At 31.6% G+C, this 24,833-nt stretch overlaps 1 protein-coding gene across 1 annotated transcript; it reads right to left on the minus strand.

The window, feature by feature from the left end:
- Positions 1-325: 325 nt before the first annotated feature.
- LOC105323112 (uncharacterized) lies at positions 326-20,361 on the minus strand. The gene is made up of 13 exons (XM_020065144.3): positions 20,249-20,361; positions 9,236-9,498; positions 8,648-8,878; positions 8,227-8,427; positions 6,426-6,528; positions 5,944-6,125; positions 5,327-5,788; positions 4,568-4,815; positions 3,949-4,186; positions 2,896-3,024; positions 2,406-2,544; positions 1,917-2,158; positions 326-654 (listed from the first exon to the last, which is right to left on the minus strand). The coding sequence occupies exons 1-13, from the start codon at positions 20,304-20,306 to the stop codon at positions 430-432; spliced, it is 2,721 nt and encodes a 906-aa protein (XP_019920703.3). The 5' UTR covers positions 20,307-20,361; the 3' UTR covers positions 326-429.
- Between the last annotated feature and the right edge of the window lie 4,472 nt (positions 20,362-24,833).

Genomic DNA, 24,833 nt, shown 5'->3' on the forward strand with positions numbered 1-24,833 from the left:
GAGCTATATCATTATCTGGCCTTGTTAGTACGTAGTCTATCAAACAGTGGAAATTAATTAATTTCATTTTCATATTTTAAAAGAGAAAGTAATAAATTCTTTAATTTAATTAGATCAACTTTTTTTTTTATATGTCAAATATTAAATTATTTAAATAAAGTTTATCCATTTTTATAACATTATAAAATACTATAATACCAACCATGCAAGAAGTGAAATATTTAATAATAAAATAAAATGGCTTTTAGTCTAAGAGAGTTATATTTCATTTTGGTTACTTCACAAAGATACAATAACTTAAAAGGATTAAAGTAATGTTTTTCTTTAAATATTCTACAAAGCATTAATACAACAATATTACTTCATTTGAATAAACAATGTTCAATAACTAGTCATATAATATATATAAACAAATATAAACAAATTTCATCATATGTTGTTAGCTAATAGCTCGCAAAGATTCCATTCAATATTGCTATAGGCGGTAGCAAAAAAGACGAGGACTTCCGAACAGTGGGGTCCAACACAGGGACACTGATAAGTACATCGTGAGGGACTGTCATTATTAGAATGCGACACGAGGTCATCCGAAAGTTGACAATACGTCATGTCTCCCTGGAAACCTATCATTGGAGACGATATGGGGAAAAGTACCTTAAACGAAATAAGCAACGAATGTATACCAAGTCAGAAATGCTGACTGTATACTTATTAATTCTTATATACCGTAATAAATGCATACATGTATGTATTTTACATGTAATAAAGTAAGAAGCACTAAAAAACCCAGCAACACTCAATTTCTATAGGTGTCGGATCTGAAAGATACACAGTTAAACATGAGATATTAAAAAATACTGAAAATAACAAACTACGCGTAATGTAACGACACGTAATAAAATATGTATTAAGTAAACAATGCATAGCTATAAAATATGTATACGTATAACATTTTAAAGTAAACAGTGCATAGTAATGAATATGTATACATAAATTATTTAAAAAAACCAATGAATAGAAATGAAATATATATACATATATTATTAAATAAACATTGCATAGTAATGAAAAATGTAAGCATATTTTATTACAAGTAAACAATGCATAGCAATGAAAATGTATACATACATTGTTACATGTAAATAATGCACAGTAAGGAAATATGTATACATATTTTGTTACATGTAAACAATGCATACTAATGTAATGTGTATACATATTTTATCACATGTAAACAATACATAGTAATGAAATATGTATACATATTTTGTTACATGTAAACAATGCATAGTAATGTAATGTGTATACATATTTTATTACATGTAAACAATGTATAGAGTGAAATATGTTTGTATATTTTACTACATGTAAACAAGGTGAGAGGTTAGGATAATTCAAGAAGGCTGGATGATCAACAGATATGGCTTAAAATTTGAAATTCTGTATTTTTTAAGGCAAGAACCATTTTTTAGTAAAGGAGATATCGAAACATTTTTATGATATGTATGATGTTTTGGGCCATAAACATTGAGTAAAGACAAGTTCTAAATACGCATATGAGCTTTGAATTAAAGCATTTTCCTATTTATTCAGAGCTCTTCTTTGTAAGGAGGTAAACATGGCCACGATCATCCAGCCCTCTTATCGTGTAAAAGTTACTAAATCGGAAATGATAATAACAACGTATCATGACAATTTAGCAGCATGAAGGCAGTTGTAAAAAAATGCAAGTTTCAATTAAGAGTATTTTTAATAGTAAGTTTAAATACTAATATTAATGCATGTTTAAATTATTATAAAAAAACATGCATAATCATTAGTAAAATAATTTATGAGTTATAAAATCTCATTACATGTAAATGTAAAATGCCCTTTCCGGTACACACATATATATATAAAGCATGTAGCATTTTTACCTGTAATAATGTAACGTTGTTGTGTTTATTACAAGATATTCCTTGCCCAATCACAGTAAGTTGAAAAGCGGAGGGGGCCAATCCCCAGATCATTGAAGTGTTTATGCGCATCCACAAAATGGGCGGAGTTTGTCCGATTACAGGAAGTTTGACACAGGTGTCATTTTTGCTGTCAAAGACGGAAATCATGTTTGATGTGATAGTGCCATTGATGTCATTAAACACTTCAAACCCTTCCTCAACTGTCAATTGAAAAACACAGTTTGGTTAGTGACATATTATCAATAGATTTTTGTGAAAAAATTTGAGACAAATTATGTCAAATATATTGAAGTAATAAAGAAATAATATTAGCCAAGTATATAAATAATTATGTACAAAAAGTTTGACATGATTGTAATAAAAATTTTGATCTGAATCCTTTAAAACATGAAAAAAGATTGTCTACATATAACAACGATTTGCAATGTATATAATTTATTGGCTTACGATTCTTAACCAAGAATTTGTGTGCTACACAACAGTAGGTGCTGTTTGGACTGACTGCAACTAATCCAATATTAATACTCAGAGGTCTGTCTTCCAAATTGTAAACCACATGTGTTGCGTTCTCGGTTTCAAACTGTAGCTGAAATTCAAAATTCACTGTATATTGAAAAAAACCCTTTTCTTCTATTTTCACTATAAAAGTATTATCTTTAAAGGTGAGAAAATAGAAGTTTGATAAAATGTAATTATATATCATTTTGATTATTTTCTTATTTGAGAAAATGAAAGATAACGTATTTTTATATACATTAGAGTTAACATTGATTCTGTGGGTGTAATTGGCTTCCATTAGTTGAAACCTTAATTTTTTTGTGCGCATCACTAAACAAATTCAATCCAAAAGCGTTATTTCTCTAGGTATCCAAGTTCATATTTCAAACCAAAAACATTTTTTTTGTCAAATGCTAGAATTATGAAATTTTTAACACACATTGGTCGACTGGTAATTTAAGCTGTCTTTGCTGTATGTTACTTCACAGTTGCTGACAAATTGCGTAACATCAAAATCAGTCTTAAGGATCTCGATCCCATGCACCATAGAGAGTTTTTCGAAAAAGGTCTGAAAAAAAATAATAGAAAAACTCAATGGTAGAAGCACCTTAATGGTTATTTATTGATTAAAAAAGGTATGATTAAATGGTTTTGACCAAAAATCAAAACAAGGAAAAACAAAGAAAAACAAAGAAAAAAGATGAACCAAAAAACCCCCCAAACAATCAGCATTTTTAAATGTAAAAGTAAATGACGATCAAAACGTTTGAAACATGCAAAAACGCAAATTTATTTTTTAAAAACATTTTTAGCCTCGTTATTTTCCAGAAGTTTGATTTAATCTCGGTTTCCCAAGATTGTTATTTCATGCACATTGGCATTTGCCCCCAGTATAACATATTCACATTGACCAAGGGCTATTGATTAATGCAATGTCGTTACAATGCATTGCTACAATGTAGTTGTAATATGTCTTTGGTTTTTTCCCTCTCGTTCCAGTACAAATTATTATGGAATAATTGTATTTTGTATGTTTTATTACACATGTATTTTGAAATAGTGATATTAAATATTTTTTCAACCCATTCAATGGATTAGTCATAAAAGTATATATTTCAGAGGATTAAACGATGGAAAAAAATTGCTTTTCTACTACGAAATATTATTAACTTAATTAATGGTGGTATGAGACAACGGTCAATATCAATGAGGATAATTTTACAATGCTTGAACAAAAAATATGAAAATGAAAATTTTTTGAAATGCGAAAACTACAAAAGCCATCAGCGGGATTCGAACTCAAGGCTGATGTTATTGTGTAAAGCAAGCGGAAGTACGTCAGAATATGGAGGTGTCCTAGACAATCTTAAATTAAGGTCTATATATAATAGTTTTTTGATTCCCAATAATGTGGCATACTTTCAAAATATGTGCATAAAAATTAATTATTTATGACGTCATTGGGTTTAAAAGCAACTTTAATATGTCTAACCATTTTCTCAATAATAATGTCGAGTGTTGCAAGAACGTTTTGTATCAAACCGGATGACTTGACGAGTACGCTTAATCCAGCTGTAGAACTTTCCACTTGTATGTCATTCCGGATACCCATTACAACTCTGATCGTCAGTTGGTCGGCGAGAACAGTGCTGCCCCTTAAGGGGTCCTCTTTGTTGCAAAACAGAGGAAACTCCAGGGTAACGTTTCCTAAACTCCCGTCATTGTATACACTATATGGAAAACATAAAAATCTCAATGCAAATTAAGAAAGGTCAAAATGTATCAAATAAATATGCATACTTCATCAAAGAGAAAATGAAAATGAGGTCCATGTTTAAATTGGGGTTTTTAAAAAAAATTATTTTTGATAAAATATATTCTTTTTAAGTAGAAATATTTGAAATCATCTTTCAATATTGTTCTTGAAAATAAAGGCTATATATAAAAAAAAATATAAATAAATGATCATCGGAAAGATATATTGCCATTTAATGAAAAGAATATATATCATATTAAATAAGAAAAAGGCAGAAAATATGTTGTAGTAAAATCGACAAACCAGTTTTTGATACCCTTTCATTTAGTAAGAATTTTTCCTCCCTCATACTTACGTAAACTTATCCAGCGAACCGTCTAACTGTATCGATTGAAAACATGGCAAGAGATTTTCTCCCACATGAACAATCTTGTATTCGTGTACAGAAAACGGAGTCTCGTCGACAGGAAATTGAACGAACAATGATCCGGGGGACTTGTTCCTTTCTGTAGTGATGTTGACCAAAATTTCAAAAGTTTGGTTCTCTGATATACATGCCATTGAGTCTTTATGATAGAAATCCACGACATAAACCAAGTTTTGCTGAAAAAAAACCCAGTTAAATCTACTGTAGATTGCTAAATAAACGCGAGGAATAAATTTCCGCGCAAAATCGCGATAAGCAACCCTCACGGATTTTAAAATCATTTTTCAAACTGTTTTGAACTATAGGAAATTACAAAAAAAGAAAATTGTGATCGCTATTTCATATTCTCGCGATTTGATGCAAAACAGTTGAATCGCGGAATTACATATTCGCGTAAAATAAAGAATTTAAAGTATTTAACGATAGCTAAAGACAGTTGAGAGTTATGATTACTGCCAGTAGGAATGGTTTCAACAGAGTGTACAATTGAACTTAGTTGAGTTTTTATGATCCGACCCTCCCACGATATATTCATTTTAAGACATCATGTCTATTATGTCGGTGATAATGCCATTTCATGAAAACATTTTTTTTTCAGTAAATATCAAATGGATATCTGTACTTTGAGTTATTTGAGTTTCTAAATTCACAAGAGGTTTTAAAATTTATTTTTGTAGCATGACGTACATCAAATGTTTCGATACTGGTGACGTCCACTTCTTCCGAGACATTCCTAGGACCACTGCTGATGTCCATGGAGTTGGTATCTCCAATCTCGGTGTATCCGGGCACAGGAATCGCTGAGGCCCTCAGGACCAGCCAGTTCTTGTCCTCGTTTGGAGACGGAAGTTGACTCCCAAGGTTAGTGACACCTATGACAGCTACCATTACGTTCTGGACTTTTGACTGACCCGTTTTGGAAAAGTGCATTTTCACGGAGTGACACAAGATGTTACTTCCTGTGAGTTGTACAGTAATGTCCTTCATCATGACCCCAGCCTTCCCGCTCTTTCCTCTTACTACGGATTTGACGGTAACGTTTATTTGGAACACACCAAATTCCGGAAAGGTCAGATTGAGGTCCATGGAAAACGGCCGACCAACGGCCACGTTTTTGTTGTTTGGAAGCATTTTCATATTTGACGCAACCTATGGGAAAAAACCTGGTTCAATCGACATCAGTTTGTCCGTCTAAGTGTCTAAATGTACACGTGTAATCATCACGTTGTAACAGGAAAGCAAAATATCAACATTGAAGCTTTTATCATGAATTTATCAAAATACAAATATATTTTATCATTTACCGGTATAGTAACGGGTGCTTTGGAAGTGAATTGGAACGTTTTGGTCCATAACACGGAATTGTCAACGTAGATAGTGAAGTCCAATGGGAATGTGGCCCCGGCCAAGGAGGTAAGGTCCATGTAAACTAGACTCTCCAATTGTATGAGGTCTTTACTAGAGACAGGAGTAGGCGAATAGGCGTCTAATTATGAAACATCAATACAAAGAGGTTAGGTCCATATAGATAAGACTCTAATTGAATGAGGTCTTTACTAGAGACAGAGGTAGAGGAAGAGACGTCAAGATATGAAACATTAACTTAAAGTGGTTAAGTCTATATAAGTCTATAATTGCATGAGTTGTTTACTAGACCAAGTGGTTGTGGAAAAGGCGTCTAAATATAATAAACATCAATACAATTTATGACATTTTCCAAAGATATTTATCATTAAATACTTGTAATGAATACATTATAAAAGCTTTGAATACCCTAATTACATACCCAAGTTTGCAAGGTGCGTTGGAAATACAAGTTCAAGAGTATCATTTCCTGTGACAGTCTCGTCGCAAACGACGCCTTTCACAACGTATTTATCAAGTTTCATCTGATGAGGAGAAAAATATCTTTATTTGTCTCTACAATCTACCTAACGTAAAATCATTTGCGAAACAACAATTAAAAATAGAAAGTATTAGCTATTAGCATAGCCTAGGTCACGCAAGCCGTTTGACTCCCCACTTTGTCGTAGAGCAAAGTATTGACAAAAGTCTAGGTGACCGAGACTACTCTTAACATTGAATATAATACTTTGCTTTGCTTTTACTTTCCCCATGATTGTAAATGAAGGATTTTTCGTCTGAAATCAGTCATCCTTGATTTTGATTCGGTAGATTTCATAAATGATGAAACCTTGATGCATCGAGAGTTAATTAAACCTTAAAATAAATTAATCGTAGCAGGTAATGCGGAATTGAACAGCCAGATCACTCAACTCTGCTTCTTATTCTTGCATTACACGAGTTTCTCTGTTGTGTCCGATAACGCGAAAAAAAAAAACACAGTGTGAATTTTCATTACCCATGGGAAATATATTTGAGTGAAAGTATAAATGTTTTTAATTAAAACAAAGTCTCCGTGAAGTTAAAACTATCGTGAAATACAAGAATAGAGCAAACGGTAATCATTCACACACGTGGAAATTATGATGTTGGAAGTTTTAATCTTTCCATTAAAAGGTAATAAAGAAAAGTTCGTATGAATTTATTTCTTTCATTCATTGTTGCATATTTTAAAGTAAATAGTGATACTTTTCATTCTTTTTCATACTCATGTGTCCATACTTATCTTCATACTCATCATTCAAAATCATGATATGTATATCTTTATATATATATATATTTGCATGTGTATTTATTCTAAGAGAAACCCCGGTTTATCTAATGCATGCTATATAATAAACTAATCATCACTTTGTTTTAAGTTTTTAATATTTTGTTTGAGAATATCTTTAATTAAACTGGCTTATTTGCCTTTTGTATTTTAGCCGCCATTCGGCCTCTTCCTGTCAGCTTGTTTTAATTGAAACAAACAAAAATTGAGAAACTTTGAAGAAGTGAAAACTGAGGGAAAATATTAAAAGCTTTGACAAACGCAATCTGTGCAGTTTATCTATGAAAATGAAATTCTTCATCTCATTTTACATCAGGAAAATGTGAGAAAATATAAGATAGCTTTAACAAAATCCCTTGCATTATATTTACTATTAAACCAAAGTCTTTAAATAATATATATCATGAAAACTACAAGTAAAATTATTGGACAGTATGAATTGATATTTAAAACATAATAAAGAGTTTGCATTTTTAATTCATTGAGGAAAGGGTAAAGTGATTATTTAACATTGATTATGAAAACGTACTTAATGTTTTCAAAATATGTTTGTCGAAAGTTTACTTTTAATTTACATACATGATACTCTTTAAAAACAAACTTATAAAAGTTCTAATAAAATTATATAATTAGTAATTTGAAAGTTTTATTTTCAAATCAAATGTAAAGGAAGTATCTTTGTTTAGTCTGACCAGGAATTTGAGGGTTATAAAGAAATTTAATATAAGTATTTGATATTGATTATCAAAACTTTAAAAAAAAAATGGAATCAAATACAAATGTTCCTTTAAGAAGATTAAATAGGAAATGTTCACTTTTAAATTGAAAACGTGATAAGACTTTTAATCAAAAGTTTAGGAAATATATTGGGTTTTTTTAAGTTAAAGGAAGTATTTTTTGCTGAAAGACTTACAAGGAAGTTGAAATTATCTCCCACTGCTGATACTGATAGACGGAGTACTCGGAGCTCCGACTGGAGACTTTGGATGGTCACCACAATATCAGGGTTTGGCAGGGGCATCCAAAGGTCGACAGAAATCCGGGCCATCATACCCCGCTCAAGGTCAGATGTGTCAGGAAACGTTACGAATACTTCTGGTGTTTTTGGCGGATCCTTCAAATGAAAAGGATATGATCTTTATTTAATGTATCACTTAAAGTATTCACTTCCAATTTTGGTGTGAATTTAAAGTAATCGCTTATCATAATAAGTATGTGTTTACACAGGAAATAGAATAAATGATTCTAATTAACAAAGAAAGATATAATGCACCAATATTTAATTTTTAATGTATCAATATGTCTACAAAAAGTAGTTGTATAAAAATATAAACCATGATTGCAGTACGCATCGTATATGTGACATCCCTGTTCCAAATGCTGACTCCATTGTTATAGGCCGTGAATCTGACGACATACTGCTCTCCCTCAGTGATAGAATCTATGGATGTGACGTAAGCTTCAGTCTCTACGTCAACTACGCTGTCCTCATAGTTAGTTGAAGATCCAGAATTATCCACATTTTCTAGAGTAAAATTCCCTCCAAGAATGGTGTAAAATCCACTCTAAAAATAGAATTAATGCAATTAAGTGGAGGAACCCAGAAATATCTACATTTTTCTAAAGTAACCTTCAAGAAAGTGTTAAATCCCCTTTTAAAAATAGAACTGATGCAATTAAGTCGAGGATCTAGAGTTATCCATATTTATTAATATAAATGGTGTAAATTTCACCCTAAATATACAACTGATGCAATGCAAAACAATGGTTTTAGCATTCATTATATACAAAAATATTAAGTGTTTTTTTAATTTCCAAAGAAATGTACCTAATGGCTATAGTGGCTGACTTCATATTTTGTAAACCAAGATATAAATAATGGAGGATAAGCTTTATTAAGAGTAAGCTTTAATATACATTACCGACTTTGTTGAACTTAAGACAATATAGTATAATCCATATCTTAAGTAAATAATATTTCCCCCTCTTCTGGCCATATTAGTATCGCCAAGCGCCATTGCGAGTTTGGTTGAAGAAGCCGATATTGTAATTGTCACACTTGGAGTGGTTCCTGAGGGGAAAGCCACCTTCAATGTCATGTTGCTTTTATAACCAAGATGTAGATCCGAATTTTCTCCTTCCACACTCATCGATACTTGTACAGAACCCGGAATAGCTGCCTTAACTAAAGACAAAGAGGAGGAAAAAGATGATAAATGGTGCAAAATACCCCGAATTTACACCAAAGGTAATTGTAATTAATACACAATGTAAGTTTTTTTTATCTGTTTCGTTGAAATGTTGCAGCTCATATGAAGAATTTTTGAAACAAAAAAAATGGTACATTTGTGATAATATTGTACTTGATATTGTTTAGTTCTCGACACTGTTTCACAAAAGCGTCTTAAATTAGGTACTTCTTAACGAGTTACGATCTTCTTATATCCTACGTATGCACTTAGTTAAGACCGTTTTATAAAAGGTACTCAGTTCCGACGTAACTTTTTGCGTATTTACGTCCGTCTTAAATTACCCGAAGTTGATTTCAATATAGTATGGCAGACTAATTTGTTATAAAACCAAAAAGGGAAGGAAAAAAGAGTTTACGAGGTTACATAGGAAGCTGCACAAATTATGTCGCTTTCGTGAATCGCCCAAAATTAACTAATTACTTCCTACGTCGCACTTACGTACAGCGTAGGATATACGATTCTTTTGTGAAACGTTGTCCTGAATTCGAGTCACAGGTTTCAGATGCTGGATGATTGTAAATTTTCGGATTAGGTCAATAAATTTGTAGAAGGTGCCCCGGGTCGGCATTAGGTAGGTTTTGACCAGTCCGATCTCAAATTTACCAAACTTGGATGGGCTATGCTTCTTGTAATACTGATGAAGTTGAAATCTTAGATACTGAATCTCAGGCAAAGATTTCAAATGATAGTGAAATGTACAGTTTTGTTTTGGATCAGGTTGAAGAGTTTGGAGCAAATCGCATATCTAAGTTACCTCGGCTACATTTTTTTGTGTTACATATGCATGATTGATGTTGTTATAAATAAACAGTGTTTATAATCAAAAGTCCAAAGAAAAAATACATTACAGGGGGAGATTAAACACGGATCTTTTAAAGAATAGAGGTAGGATCGGGTGCCACGGAGAATCAATATTTGCCCTAAAATTTAAAAGTTGCTTAAATCTCATGAAAACGCATATACCATCTTCAATATGTGTGTCGATAAAGTACCAAGTTATACACTTTTATCTTGTTTCAAAAATTAATTATGACTTCAACATTTTGGTATAATTCTAAGATTTCATTGATAATAAAAAATTGCAAATTTTCTTGTAGTTTTTTAAAAAGGAAAGTTTGTCCCACAACTGTCGTCCACAACAAAGAAATTAATACATTTTATTTGATATCACATGATAAAGTTATAATGTGAGTTTCATCTTGGGCGACAGCGGCGGACATTTTCTAATAAAAAACCCACTGAAGAATAGATATCTTCTGCTCATTTTTTTTTTAATTACGGGAAAATGCACTGTTTATGACGTAAAAATTACCCTTGTAAAAAGTTTAATCAGGTAACTATTTATAGATTCTTAGTTTATGGGTATTTTTGAGTAAATAAATGTTGCATTTCCATTTTTTGTGATATTTTTAAAAATCACGCTAAAACAGGGCAAACTATGACTAAACCTGTACATTGTTCTTTCAAAGATTGTTTTTGATATAGAGCTTGATCTCAAAATCAGGATGATAGACGCTCTTAAAGGCATTTTAAAGAAGCTTAGAGTCTTAAAGTTAGTTCCACATGGAAAAAATATTATTATAGAAAAAAATTAACAGAAACCATTGCTTGATTTTGAGCAAACTCAGAGTCCGTTATATCCCAACTTTTTTTTTTTGGCTGTAAGTAACATTTTTTACCTTTGTATCATTAAAATACACAATCATTCAAAACCTGATGCAATTAACCCCCCCCCCCCCCATCCCCCACTCCCCCAAAAATGTTGACGCTTTTTTATCATATTATGGTAACATAATTTTTGTTTTTACTTAGAATAAAATTGTAAGATCTATATCTATTGCATTGAAAAATTTAGAAACCATATTGTGCTACTTACATCTATTGTAGAATTAAATGACAAAATCATAGACTGGTGTTACACTTGTATTTTTTACAACGTCTTAATATGCCACCCCCCCCCAATCATTTTTTTTTAATACATCCTATTAATTGCTTTGTAAAACAGTCGAAGTCTTTGATATTAAGAAATCCTGGTCTTAAAAAAATTGAAATCTATTGGATGAATTGAATTTCAAAGCATATACACTTCACTACACTACATGTACAAATACAACATTATAAATGTTGTTTTAAAACATCATAAACACATACTTCTATTAAAAATCCCTAATCTAAATGCTGATGGAAATTTTACATTACCAATTTATCACACTGTCTACTTTGAAACATTAGTAACAATGATCGATATTTTTTTTTAAATATAGTGAATACAGACTATCAGTGATAAGTTCTTATAAGGGGGGACCCATCCGAATGTCCTGATGTTGCACACTTCTTATTTATAATATAAAAGCCTCCCCTTCTGTGAACGTTATTAGTTCGACATATTTTAGTTCTATATATTTATATCACCTTGAAAAAAAAATAGAAAAAAAAACAACAAAAATTTTGCCGTCTATACTTTGCTACATGCCAACTATAAAAATATAGATTCCAATTCCGGGAAATGCTTGATACAATATTATTATAATTCCGATATTCATTAATGTAGAACAGTAAAAATTGTTTACTATGTGAATAAAGATAAAACATGATTTTGGCATCACCGACACGGTAAACGGAGGAAATAACCCCTCTCACTGAGGTATGCATGTACTGAAAGTGTCTATTTATCCTTTACATTATTCAAACATTCCTCTAAACGAACCTAACTAGCTTAACCCTTACAACATCATGATGGAAACTTAAGCTTAATTCGGCTTTAATTCCTATTCCATCAATCTACATGGTCTCCGATGACGATCTTCTCTTGATCATATTCTTGTCAGTCTGTCTCTTTTTTTCTTTCCTCGCCAAATCTGTCAAACTTAACGATCTTTCCCTCTTTTTCGTCGTCGACATATGTTGTTGACAGACCGAGATGTACGTCACATGACCCATTTAATGTGAGGTAATTCAAATCTTAAGTATTTTTTTACCGGCACATAAAAATAATTATACCCGCACTTTCTATAGAAAGTTCGGGTATATTGTTGTTAGTACCCTGTGTCCGTCCGTCCGTCCGTCTGTCAACTTTTACTTTCTCAAACTGCTCTTACATCTTATAAACCAGCAAACTGAACTCTTGGAGTGTGATTTGGGGTATCATGTTGTTTTGTAAAAAGGTTTCAAAAATTCTCTGTTAGTCTTGGGGGTCAAATAATTGGTAAAAAATGACATTTTTAAAAAAAAAAAAAAACCTTCTTCCTTTAACTCCTCCTACATTTTCAACAGTAGACAAATCATCTCTTGGAATATGTTTAAGGATATCCTACAGATGCGCGGAATTTTTTAATTTTGACCTGGGGGTCATTTAATGGCTAATAAATGACCTTTTTTTATACAAAAAAACTGGTTTCAAAAACGTCATTTTTTTGCAGTAGCCAAATGATCTTCTAGAATATGATTGGGGGTGTCATATTGAAGTGTGATCAGGTTCCAGATTTTTTTTTATCAAAGGGATTAGTAGGCAACAAAAAAATGACGTTTTTTTTGCAAAAAAAGTATGGTTCCCAGAACTCTTCTTACAACTTCTGGAGTAGCTATGTTATCTCTTGGGATATAATTGGGGCTGTCCTATAGATGTGCAATAAGATTTTAAAAATTTAAATTTCATCCAGGGAGTCAAATAGTAGCAGAAAATTGACGTTTATCACTAAAAAAGAACATAGATCCTAGAACTCCTCAAATGATTTAATGGATAGACACATCCTATCTTGCGATATGATAGGGACTGTTCTATAGATGTGCAGTAAGGTTTTAAAAATTTGAATTTCATCCACGGAGTCATATAGTAGCAGAAAATTGACGTTTATCACTAAAAAAACATAGATCCAAGAACTCCTCTTATGATTTAACGGATAGACACATCATATCTTAAGATATGATAGGGACTTTTCTAAAGATGTGCAGTAAGGTTTTAAAAATTTAAATTTCATCCAGGGAGTCAAATAGTAACAGAAAATTGACGTTTATCACTAAAAAGAACATAGATCCTAGAACTCCTCTTATGATTTAATGGATGGACACAGCATATCTTGGGGTATGATAGGAACTGTTCCCTAGATGTGCATTACTGTTTTGAAAAAAATTAATTTAACCTTGAGGCCCACTACTTACATACCGTTTGATGCCCTTTAAGGATCAATAATATATATGGTTATTGGGTGGGAATCTCAACTGTTTTCAAGATATTTGTGCACTTCCTGTTTGAGGTAGATCACGACCACCCTCGGGGCCCATGACCTACATATCGTTTGATGCCCCTTCACACAAGGAACGAGAATAGATATGGTTTTAAGGTGTGGATCTCAACTGTTTTGAAGATATTAAGGGACTTGCTGTTCGAGGGGGTCAGGACCACCCACAGGGCCCATGACCTACATAACATTTAAAGCCCCTTGACATCCAAAACTTGAATATATATGGTTTAGGGGTCATGGTTATAACAGTTTCTGAGATATATGGGGGTGGGAGTGGGGATGACCCCAGGAGTCAGATCTAATAAACCCTATATATTGCCAGTAACAGTCAATATATGATATGAAAACCCATATTATTATCTTTGTCCGTTTTCAAGTTACCATTTAGAGTCTAGATTCTTTCTACAAGGTTCACTGTTAGACCCCACACCCTTTTGACCCCCCCCCCCTTCCCTCAGAAAAGTGGTTGTCTAACCCAAAATGAGAAAAATCATACCAGGATGCACAACTCGATATGCACGCCTATCATATCCTAGAGTTTTGTACTATTCTGTTCAGCCATCTCTGAGAAACAAGTTCAGAGCGGAAAAGAAGAAAAAGAAGACAAAGAATAATAATACATGTATTAAGAACCGTACAAAAACAACAAGTCTCCAAATTTCATTTGAGATAATTAATAATAAAGATTAAATAGAGATAGGACCATCAAACATAAATAATTTAAAGATAATTTACAATTTCTGATTCTAAAGGGGTCTGGATGACCCCTTACGGTCATGACTTACATGCCATAATGATCAGATGCGCCATGACCTAAGGAGGAATAATATATTTGGATTAAGGTGGGGATCAGAGTCAATGCTTTTTATGATATTTGATAATATCAGGAAGAGCACTTGGGATCATGACATACATACCATCTGAAATGCCTTGAAAAAAGAAACAATAATATAATATATACATGATATATGATTCAATTTAAGAACCCAGATATAGATCAATCATGTTTTGTAATACTTCCTATGTATATATACATGTATTAGTTTATGTTTTGTTCCATACTATTCATGTTCATGGTAGTATGGCTTAGTCTTATTTTGAATTACATGTAACGCTCGGAACGCTTGCCTTGTGTTGAGAACAAAACGATGTAAAGTTTATAATTTATTCAACCATAAATAACATGACACAAATAACAACGCCGTTCAAAAGAAAATCAGACAAGTCTCAACCCTTGAGACGATGGCAAAATCGGTACAATTACCGACACAAAATTATATCCTATACGTAAAATCCCCCGACCAAAATAAAACTTAAAGGCTCTCGATAAAATACGAATTAATATCTCCGCTACTAGTTACAACTACTAGTATACAGCGAAAATATTCCCTAACTCTCTATAAATCGAAATAACTAGTACTGAACTAGTAAATATGATTTAAACTAGCACTATAACAAAAATTATAATTAATCAAACCCTATTACTATAAATGTACTTCAGTCACTTAGATACTGAAATAGTACGCACCTTATCATATGCTGCAAAAATATGTGTGTACTTTCCCGACACACAACGAAAAGGAGAGAGCAAACGTTTCTCAGTGTCCCGAGTATTTATAGAGTGCTAAAAGCAGTCGACAAATTACAACCAATAAGATAAGTTAATCTCATCCCATTAAAAAGATTATCCGATCATAGTTAATCTCCATCCCGTAAGAGAATCTCGGTCTTGTATCAATTAACGTGAAAATATTACAGTACAGTAAATAAGTAAAACAATTTAAAGTTAATTATTAAACACAAAAATAATAACTTACAAGTATTTTATAATCGATATAAACAAGTAAATTAAATTTATCCGCCAAAAGGTACTTCGTTACAAAAAAAGAATAAGGAACTATGGGTAATTCCGAGAAATATGAATAAGAAAAATGGCGGCAACGTAAACAACCAAGGCATGTGTGAGAAAAACAAAGAACTACAGGAAGTGCACTGCCTGTCGTAACCAACTACTTCAAGTCGGAGATGACTCCCGACGGGCAAAGGTACTAATAATAAAGATTATTTATTTATATGAAAATATTTAGGCCCTAAATAACAAATGCATAATACACAGGTCAAGTGCTACGTCACACTCGTCACCGGAATCATACCGATACACAGGCAAAACACCAAGACATCGAAAACATTCACACAGAATTAAAATAAAAGGAATCGGGGCACCATAATGTTACATACATTTAAAAATTGTCAAATATATGACTTGGAGCCCCACCCCCAAACAAACTCATATATAAACTGTTCTCCCCCCCCCCCCCAATTGTTGAATGATCTATTAAAATCAAAATATAATTTGGGTGTCTAAAAACTTTTATAAACAGGTAAAAAATGTTATTCTTAAAAAAAATACATTACACCTTGCATAATTGACAAAAGATCTATTGAGATATTATCAGAGGTCATACATTGTACTTCTACCTTGGGATCAATAACTAATATTCATTGACAAATTAAAATTAATAACTTTTAAATTACAATAAATGATTCAAATTATAAATGTTTATACTCCACATCCCCCCTCAATCTTACCTGGTTGTAAAGATTCAGTCTTCTTAATACATTCTTACATGTGTACAGTAGCAAATTTTTAATCATTTCTTTATTGCTTGTTCTCTCCTGATGCACATTAACATTTTGGAAATTGCTTAATTCAATTTTTAAGATTTATAAACAAAATGTTATATGCATGTGTATATTCGCCTATTTGGGGCAATTGTAAAGCCTCCTAAACAAAGCAGTGTCTTCATTAGGCTAGGAATTACCCACGTGGATCAAACGCTACATATAAATAAGATAAAATACTTCATTATTTCTAGTTCTAGAATGTCAGAGTGTCTCCAAGGGGGCATAACCTATATACAATATGACGCGCAAAGACACAAAAAACAAGAATAAATTATATGGTATAGGGATGAGGACCTCAGAAGTTAACAAAATATACAGTATATCATTTCCTATTTCATAAAGGGGGGGGGGTTAAAGACAACACCTGGGGGTCATGTACTTTACACCATTTGATGCATCATAATGACATAAGAAGATATTTTGTATTTTCCTGTTTCCTGGGGTCAGAACAGTCCCATAAGGTCATGACCTACATTGTATTTGATGCATTATAATACATTAAGAAGGAAATACTCCTTCCTTCCTATTATAACTCATATAAAAATGATATCTGTCCATACTCACTTACATGTAATACACAAATTTAATACGAAATTGTTTATGAAATTGTTTATACTGGGTCAATATGGGTTCAACTCAATAGTGTAAGTCTGACAAATGAAAAAAATAACTTTTGCAATTAAAGTGACAAACTTTACAAATACGATAGGATAGGTAACGATGATAAGCTTATTTAAATATTAAAAGATGATGATACAGTATGCTGCCAAACGGAGATCACATTTAGAAAGTGAAAGTAATACTTATGTATGCTGGCAATCTCATTATGTTGTGCTACTTCTACATGTATTATGCTTACCTATATTGGTCAACATCATAATGATAATCCAATTAAAGCACAATAACGAATTCATTTAGCTGATCTTAACTAATCCTTTTCTGCATATGGAAAACACATACATGTATGTATACACATGAATCCATCAAAATCGAAGAGCTGGGTAAAACTAGTACCCGCTAATGAGACCTGCAGACCTGTGTTGTGTATGTAACTTCAGACAAAGATCAGTTATTTGTATCATTGCATGCATGTATTTTTATGACCTATTCTTTAAAACCCCTTGCACTATTTTATTAGGTGAATAACAGCTTTAAGGTTGTGCAGGACACCTGCATATTGTAATGTATACTTCCTATTGAGATTATAAACAATAAATTATATAAATATTAATTAGATATTTACCCCCAAAATAATGTTACCTAACATTGAAGCGCAATGGGTTAGAGCGTTTACATGTCTGTAAGAGCATTGGGGTCCAAGGTGTATTTTTGGAAATTTTACTATTAATATAAATGAATTTTCATGGGGGGGGTGTCTGGACCCCTCACTCCCACCCTTCTCTAAATCTGTGCACATGATGATGTACATGTAGGCACACAGAAGCAAATCTAAAACCGGCAACCGCCACGGGGAAGGGGCATAATTTGATTTTTAATTTTGTTTGTAATAATTATATAGACCATTATACTTTCTATGACATGAAATGTTAAGATTATTGATTAACTGAAAATTCACCGCAAACAGTTCAACACAAATTGCACATAAGGTGCTGCTCATGTGTATTATCATAGGGGAAGGGATCTCATCCTTCAGTTAGGAAAATTATAATTTTAAAATGTATTACCGGTGCTTGCATGTGGCCTTCATTTTTAATTAAACTGGTACAAAACAGTGTTATTTAGGGGCAAACACTTGGTGCGGGTATTATTGTCTAATGACAGCATCTAGTTTTTTTATTTCTTGTATATTTGTTATGCGATTGACTTATACAGCGTAACCAAAGTTATGACGCAAACAATCAGATTTTTTTTATTGTTAATCATTAAAAATAAACCATTTTAACCTTTTAATGCTATACAGAACATAATACGACATAGACGTTGATTTTGATGTAGCGTTTTGAGTATTGTCTCATGTAGGTACATGAAAAAATGACAATAACAAACCACGAACCATCTCAAAAATCCATAAAACAAAATACAAATTCAAAGCAGAGCAACACGGACCTCCAAATAGATAGAGGTAGGATTAGTTCATAGGTACATGTAATATCTTTTTGAGGTATTAAATGCTGCATTCTTTAAGGAATAAGCCTTTTCGTTATCATACGTCCTTCTTAAATTAAGAAATTCATGAAGTTTTCACACAGTCAAGATCATATAACCAATTGATTTGATCAGTGTATTCGAATTTGACCATCCGATTTCACACCAAGGTCGGGTGAATTTCACTAACCTTTCCATCATTTTAAAGGATCATAAAAATAAATTTAGTTATTTGCAGTTATGTAGACATCTGTTTTAGATATGAACATTCTATTTTTCAATGAAATGATAAAATATCAAACTGTCTATCAGCTTATAATACTTAATTGAAATAAATATTTAAACTAAAATTGATATTTCTTAGCCTGCGTTTCTTCTAATAATTTAAATTTTGACGATATTTTGACTAGTTTTTTATGCTTCTAATAATCAAATACTTATGATTTTTACATATTATGAAGACTTTACATAAATACACAAATTGACAGAAAAGCAATTGACCTTTTATTAAGATAAAAAATTCCAATCTTAGTGATTTTGTCTACACAAATCTATTTATAGAATGAGCGCTAAAAAGCTAATAACAATTGATTTGTGACCAAATCTTATCATAAAACCTAACCAAACTTCCTTATTATTAGTTCACATCAGTTGAAATAATCTGGCATTAAAATTTTTGTTTTAAAGATGCTATATGAAACCAAATATATAAGTCATGTTAAGTTCTTAACTTTCATTATTTCTATGTCAAGTTGAATAAAGTAAAATGCAAAGAAAATATTATGTTTTAATTTCATTTCATTTCGATTTATTAGACATTTATTCAAGTTAACCTTTGGCAAGTTAAAAACCAGATACGACTCGTTCCTTTATTACTTATACTTTTATTCAAAGATATATATTGCTTCACTGATTGAAAAAAAAATCATTGATCGTAACTAATCATATATGTAAAATTTGTAATTTTAATCGTCCGTGCATGGAATATGTTATTGCCGGTTCTAATATGTTGTAATGAATCTTATTACAAACGTGTGTATTTGAGTGACAAAGTGTGTGGTTATTGCAATATTTTTTCATGTTAAAAATAGGTTGCATGATAATGAAACAAAACATATACTGTAAATTCCTTACATTACGCGAGTACTTAATTCCGCGATCCCGCTGTTTTGTATCAAATCGCGAGAATATAAAATCGCGAACGTGGAACATTTTTCCATATTTCTTATCGTTACAAACTCTCAGAAAATAAATGGCGAGGTTTTAAAATCCGCGAGGGGTGTTTCTCGCGATTTTACGCGGATATTAATTCCTCGCGTTTAATTAGGAATTTACAGTAATTCTATTTCACCCCAAACTAATCTAATTTTTTATGCTTTATGCTTTGAAGCACATTTTTTTTTCAAGAACTTTTACTTATCAGAGAGGTGTTGACATGTATATTCTGAAATGACTACGATGAAAATCACACAAAAAATGTGTTTTACAAATTAAATGTACCAGAAATCGCAGGTATCAAGAAAAAAATGTGCGTCTCTAAAGTTACTAGCTAGCAAGATAATACTGTCTCCTTCAAAAAGTAAATCCTTATCAATTATTATACAAGTTTTATATTACATATATAAAGATATGCATTGAGACTGGTACTTACCCAATAGTTCATGGTCAATAGCTAGAAAGATAAAGAAAAACTTTAAACAAATTTCCATCTCAGCTCGCACTCTCTATATCAAAACACACTGTATATGTTAAACTCGTTTGAAATTAACCTAACTTTGAAATTGTTAACGTGACATTCATTATGCTAATTAAAAAAATAATGAAGTCGGAAAGGGTTTGATTTAATAATTTATATATTTTGTTGTTTCCAATATCTTAAATAAGAATAAAGCTTTCAACGTATAATTTAAATAGAAATTTAAGCCAAAAAGCGAAAGTAATTACTAAAGTAATTACATTTTTACTGAGACTGGTAAACAAGGATATCAATAATTGAAATCGAGGTTTTATAACAAAGTGAATTGTTTTGCAGGTAAAAATCAATATTATCATATAAACTTCTAAAAACGTTCAAAATTAAACCCATTGTAATTATGCCATTTGTAATATACTGCTGAACTTTGAACCCGTTTATAATACGCATTCTTGACATACTGACCCTATGAAAATTTGAAATAATATTAAACGGTCCGAAACTTGCAATTTTCTAAGCGCTGTAAACTGCAACTTATAATTCATAAGGAACTGTAATTCTCGGGTCGTCCATTCAATTTTTGCACAGATCTGCAGTTTCTTTGGGGATAACTAACCTAGTTTATATACATATTAATTTTTTCTGAGAATATTTGCAATCATTTAATTTTAAAATTAGTTTTGATCAAATTGAGCACCCTTCTCTCGTAGGGCTAAATTATAAGTTCCAGGTTGCTGAAATAATTTTTTTATCTTTATCAAGACCTTAAAAAGTAATATAATTAATTACGAGATTGTAAATCTTAAAACGATTTTAAAATAAAGAAAATATATTTTATGATTCTAGGTTAAACTTTTTAATCATTGATTATTTTGATTATTGATTTCGAATAGACGAGAATAAAAGAGGGGAGGGTGTTACTTAAAATGATACTGAGTTTTTGATGAATCAATATAGTTTCATATTAGTTTCACATTGTAAATTTCTAATAAAAAAAACTGAAGAATTTTTTCTCTATTTTTTTAGTGGTCAGAGATTGAGCAAATTAACTCTTCGAAATGGCGTTCTTGTAATATCGGAAATGTTGGTACTTCGTTCTTATAAAGTATTGATGTTAAACACCCAATCAAAATTCCAAAGTTTTTTTTTTAACAAGTCTCAATTTTAAGAGAATGCTGGATATTATCTTAAAATTTCCTCTTTAATTACTTATCTTAAGGTCAAACAGGTCAAGCTGCTTTTTTGAAGTGAAAAAAGATTCAAAAGTTAATAGACTGGCAGATAAACAAACAGACATATATATTCCTGACCATCAGCTTTCAAATTAATTGATTGATGTTCACGGACGTTTAAAAAAAACTTCACAACGCATGGTGTCTTTTATTATAACCTCGAACTTAATTATGGCAATTGAAATAAAAATTTTGAATGCTTTTTTTTCTCTGTTTTGTTCCTTTTTACATTTAACAGTAATAAGGTTCGATGTTCAACATTTTGAATCTGGGATGAGCTAACACGATGAAAAATATAGTCAGAAAGTGGGAGAAATAGTAGTATATCTAGCGGATTTCTGATTAAATAAATAGTATAAATATACCGATTTTATATTAAGGAGATTGGCACCAGAAATACTGGTAATGTCAATCATCCGAAACCTTCTTAATATATATATATATATATATATATATATATATATATATATATATATATATATATATATATATATATATATATATATGAGGACTTCAGATGTTCATTTTTTTCATGTGTGACCTATGTCACATGCCATATTCTGGAAATATGGGACTCAAAACAGAAATGATAATTTTTCTGAAAATATTGCTAAAATTTGGCATGGAATTGATTATTTGGAGTAATTAATTAAATGTTTATAGTTTGAACTATGCTTTGGTTATGAATTCAATACAGTATGGAGATGAATACATGTAGTGACTATAAAAGTTATATTCATGTCGAAGTTTCAAAAACATAACTTTACTGCTGGCTTCAAATGCCTGTGCATTATGAATACAACAGCAAATGTAAAAATTGTTACAAAATTTTGGAGTAATCAAATCATTACGCAAATAAAAAAAATAATAGAAATGTCATCTTTTCAAAGCATTGCATACACACAGACATACATTTAATGTCTCATATAAAAGTAAAAAAAAAGTAGGGGTCAATCTCAGAAAATTGAGATCTGATATGAACTATGCTAATTTTAGGCTAAAATTGGATTAAATGTTTTCTTGACTTCTATGAAATATAAGCTAGATATGCCAAAAAATATTGATAGAAATAGCACACAATTGTTCAAATATGCTTTTTCAGGACAACATAAATATATCACAATACATAAACTATCTGTAAGTTTAATCTGCGCTGAAAATTAGGAGGCTAAAGTATACATGTAAATACTCTAAAACTGTTGAGTTATGAATATTATTCATTTTCTTCTTGAAAACCTTCCGCTACAATATATAGTCCATTGTAAATTATAAATCTACAAATAAAATTAACATATGATTCAGAATTTTTCGGCAAAAAGTGGCATAAAGTAATTACCCAAAAAGAGATACGAACCTCTTTAACTCGAGAAATTCATTATTCATATTGCTTAGGCATAATTTTTCAGGGGGGGGGGGCTCGTAAAACCCATTGTAATTATAGTGTTTTTTGTTAGTTGATGATGAATCTTTTTTATTCTACCTTTTTTTATTGATTAAACTTTAAACTCCTGTAGTTTTACAGAGCTATATATAATGAACTAAGACACGTTTCATAATCAAAACGTTTCCTGTGCGATAACAAGCTACGGTGTAACAAATCTGCCTTACAAATATATTTTTAAGATTATCATATGATTGTTAGAATGTCTCGCTTAACATGGTACTCTGTGGGATTGTTTAACTATAGACAGTCTATTTGGCATCATTGGCTCGCTGTGAGCGACGTCTTAGCTCACCTGAGCTGAAAGGTCCAGTGAGCTTTTCTGACCGTTTTTTGCCCGACTTCCGTCTGTCTGTCCGTCCGTCCTTCCGGTTATAAACTTTTTACTTTTTCGATTTCTTCTCCAGTACCGCTGGGCCTGTTTCAACCAAACTTGGCTCAAAGCTTAATTGAGTAAAGGATCAATTTCGTTGAAATGAAGGACCAAGCCCTCTTTCAAAATGAGAAAATAAAGAATTTTAAAAATGTGTTGGTATCTTTCAAAATTTATCTTCTCAAAAACAATATGGCCAGAAAAACTGTAATATGTGTGGAAGCATCCTCAAATAGAGTAAATTGAAGTTTGTTTACATCATGATCCCCAAAGATAGGATGTGGCTACAATCGGGTTTCGCAATTTGATATAGAAATATAAAGAGAAATTCCTTTTGAAATTTATTCTCAGACATCATTTGGCGCGAAAAGTTGTAATTTTTATTGAAGCATTCTGTTTTTAAATACAAAGTCTGTTCAAATCATATTCAATTGATTTGACTGTGGTCTCTGGACAATTATTGGGCCCCACAAAGGTTAAGTTTCTGGTGTAGATTAATATAAACCATAACAGTGGGACAGTAGTGAAATTTCACCTCGGGACAGTGAATCTTGTTCACTCGGCTGATTTTCACTACACCACACTCGTAATAATAAATGTTTTTATTATACTTTTGTGTTAAATACTGAAATATGATTGGTTTAGACGTAGTTTATAATCCGTTTTTTTTTACTCTCAGCGTTCACAACGCACTTGGTAACGGGTAACACAAGGAATTGTAACATGTGCATAAATTATACGCGTACTGTTAGCCGTAGAATCCACGTTATCATTTACGAAAAATAACGTTTTCTTTAAAAATAAGACATTGATGATCAATATGATAAAATAAATGGTGCCTGTTTGAGAGGGCAACATTAAGTTTCTTCGCTGAAAAGGATCAATTGCCTATTACAATTGAATTGACCTATAGGACCGGTAATATTGGTTTCTGTCTTTAAAATAGCACATCGATTTCCGTTCCACTTCTTCATTTTAGGCCATACACAGTAATTTAAACTCTAGGGTTCTAGTTCTCATAATGTTTAATGATTGAACAAAAAGTTTTACAATCGTTGTCCGAGCATTATGAGCAATGGACGCTTTTTTTTATCTTGAAATCTTTTTTTCAGTTTACTTTCTATAATACAAAGCATTTTTTCTTTATATGCGTTTAGTTACAACCCGGGACGTATTAGCAACTATCGAAATTCTCTTAAGAGACCGGGGGGTCATTATTCTACGTCGAAATGTTGTAGAATAATTGGATCTTTATTTAAGAAAATTGACCCAGGTGTCATTCTTCTTCATGTTAAACATGAAGATAAATGACTACCGTAAAAAAGTAACCCCTGCTGTAAACAAGAATGGATATGATTGCGTTCATGAGTAAAGAGTGATTCTGGCATTCTTGCATATTTTGAGGTTTTTACAGAATTGAATACATCACATTTCAAAGTTGTCAAATCTGAAATGTTATGGCTATTTACCAGTTTAAAGTCGAGTCTTTCTCTGCTT

The sequence above is a fragment of the Magallana gigas genome, chromosome 9 (assembly GCF_963853765.1).
Source record: "Magallana gigas chromosome 9, xbMagGiga1.1, whole genome shotgun sequence".
NCBI lineage: Eukaryota > Metazoa > Mollusca > Bivalvia > Ostreida > Ostreidae > Magallana > Magallana gigas.

Bases quoted from the DNA above. Each gene is read 5' to 3' on its own strand.
- LOC105323112 (XM_020065144.3), bottom strand. From the start codon at position 20,306: ATGGAAATTTGTTTAAAGTTTTTCTTTATCTTTCTAGCTATTGACCAT. The intron at 6,529-8,226 runs GTAAGTCTTTCA...TCTCCTCATCAG, and splicing joins GAGATAATTTCAACTTCCTT to ATGAAACTTGATAAATACGT. The intron at 6,126-6,425 runs GTATGTAATTAG...TTTCATAATTAG, and splicing joins AACGCACCTTGCAAACTTGG to ACGCCTATTCGCCTACTCCT.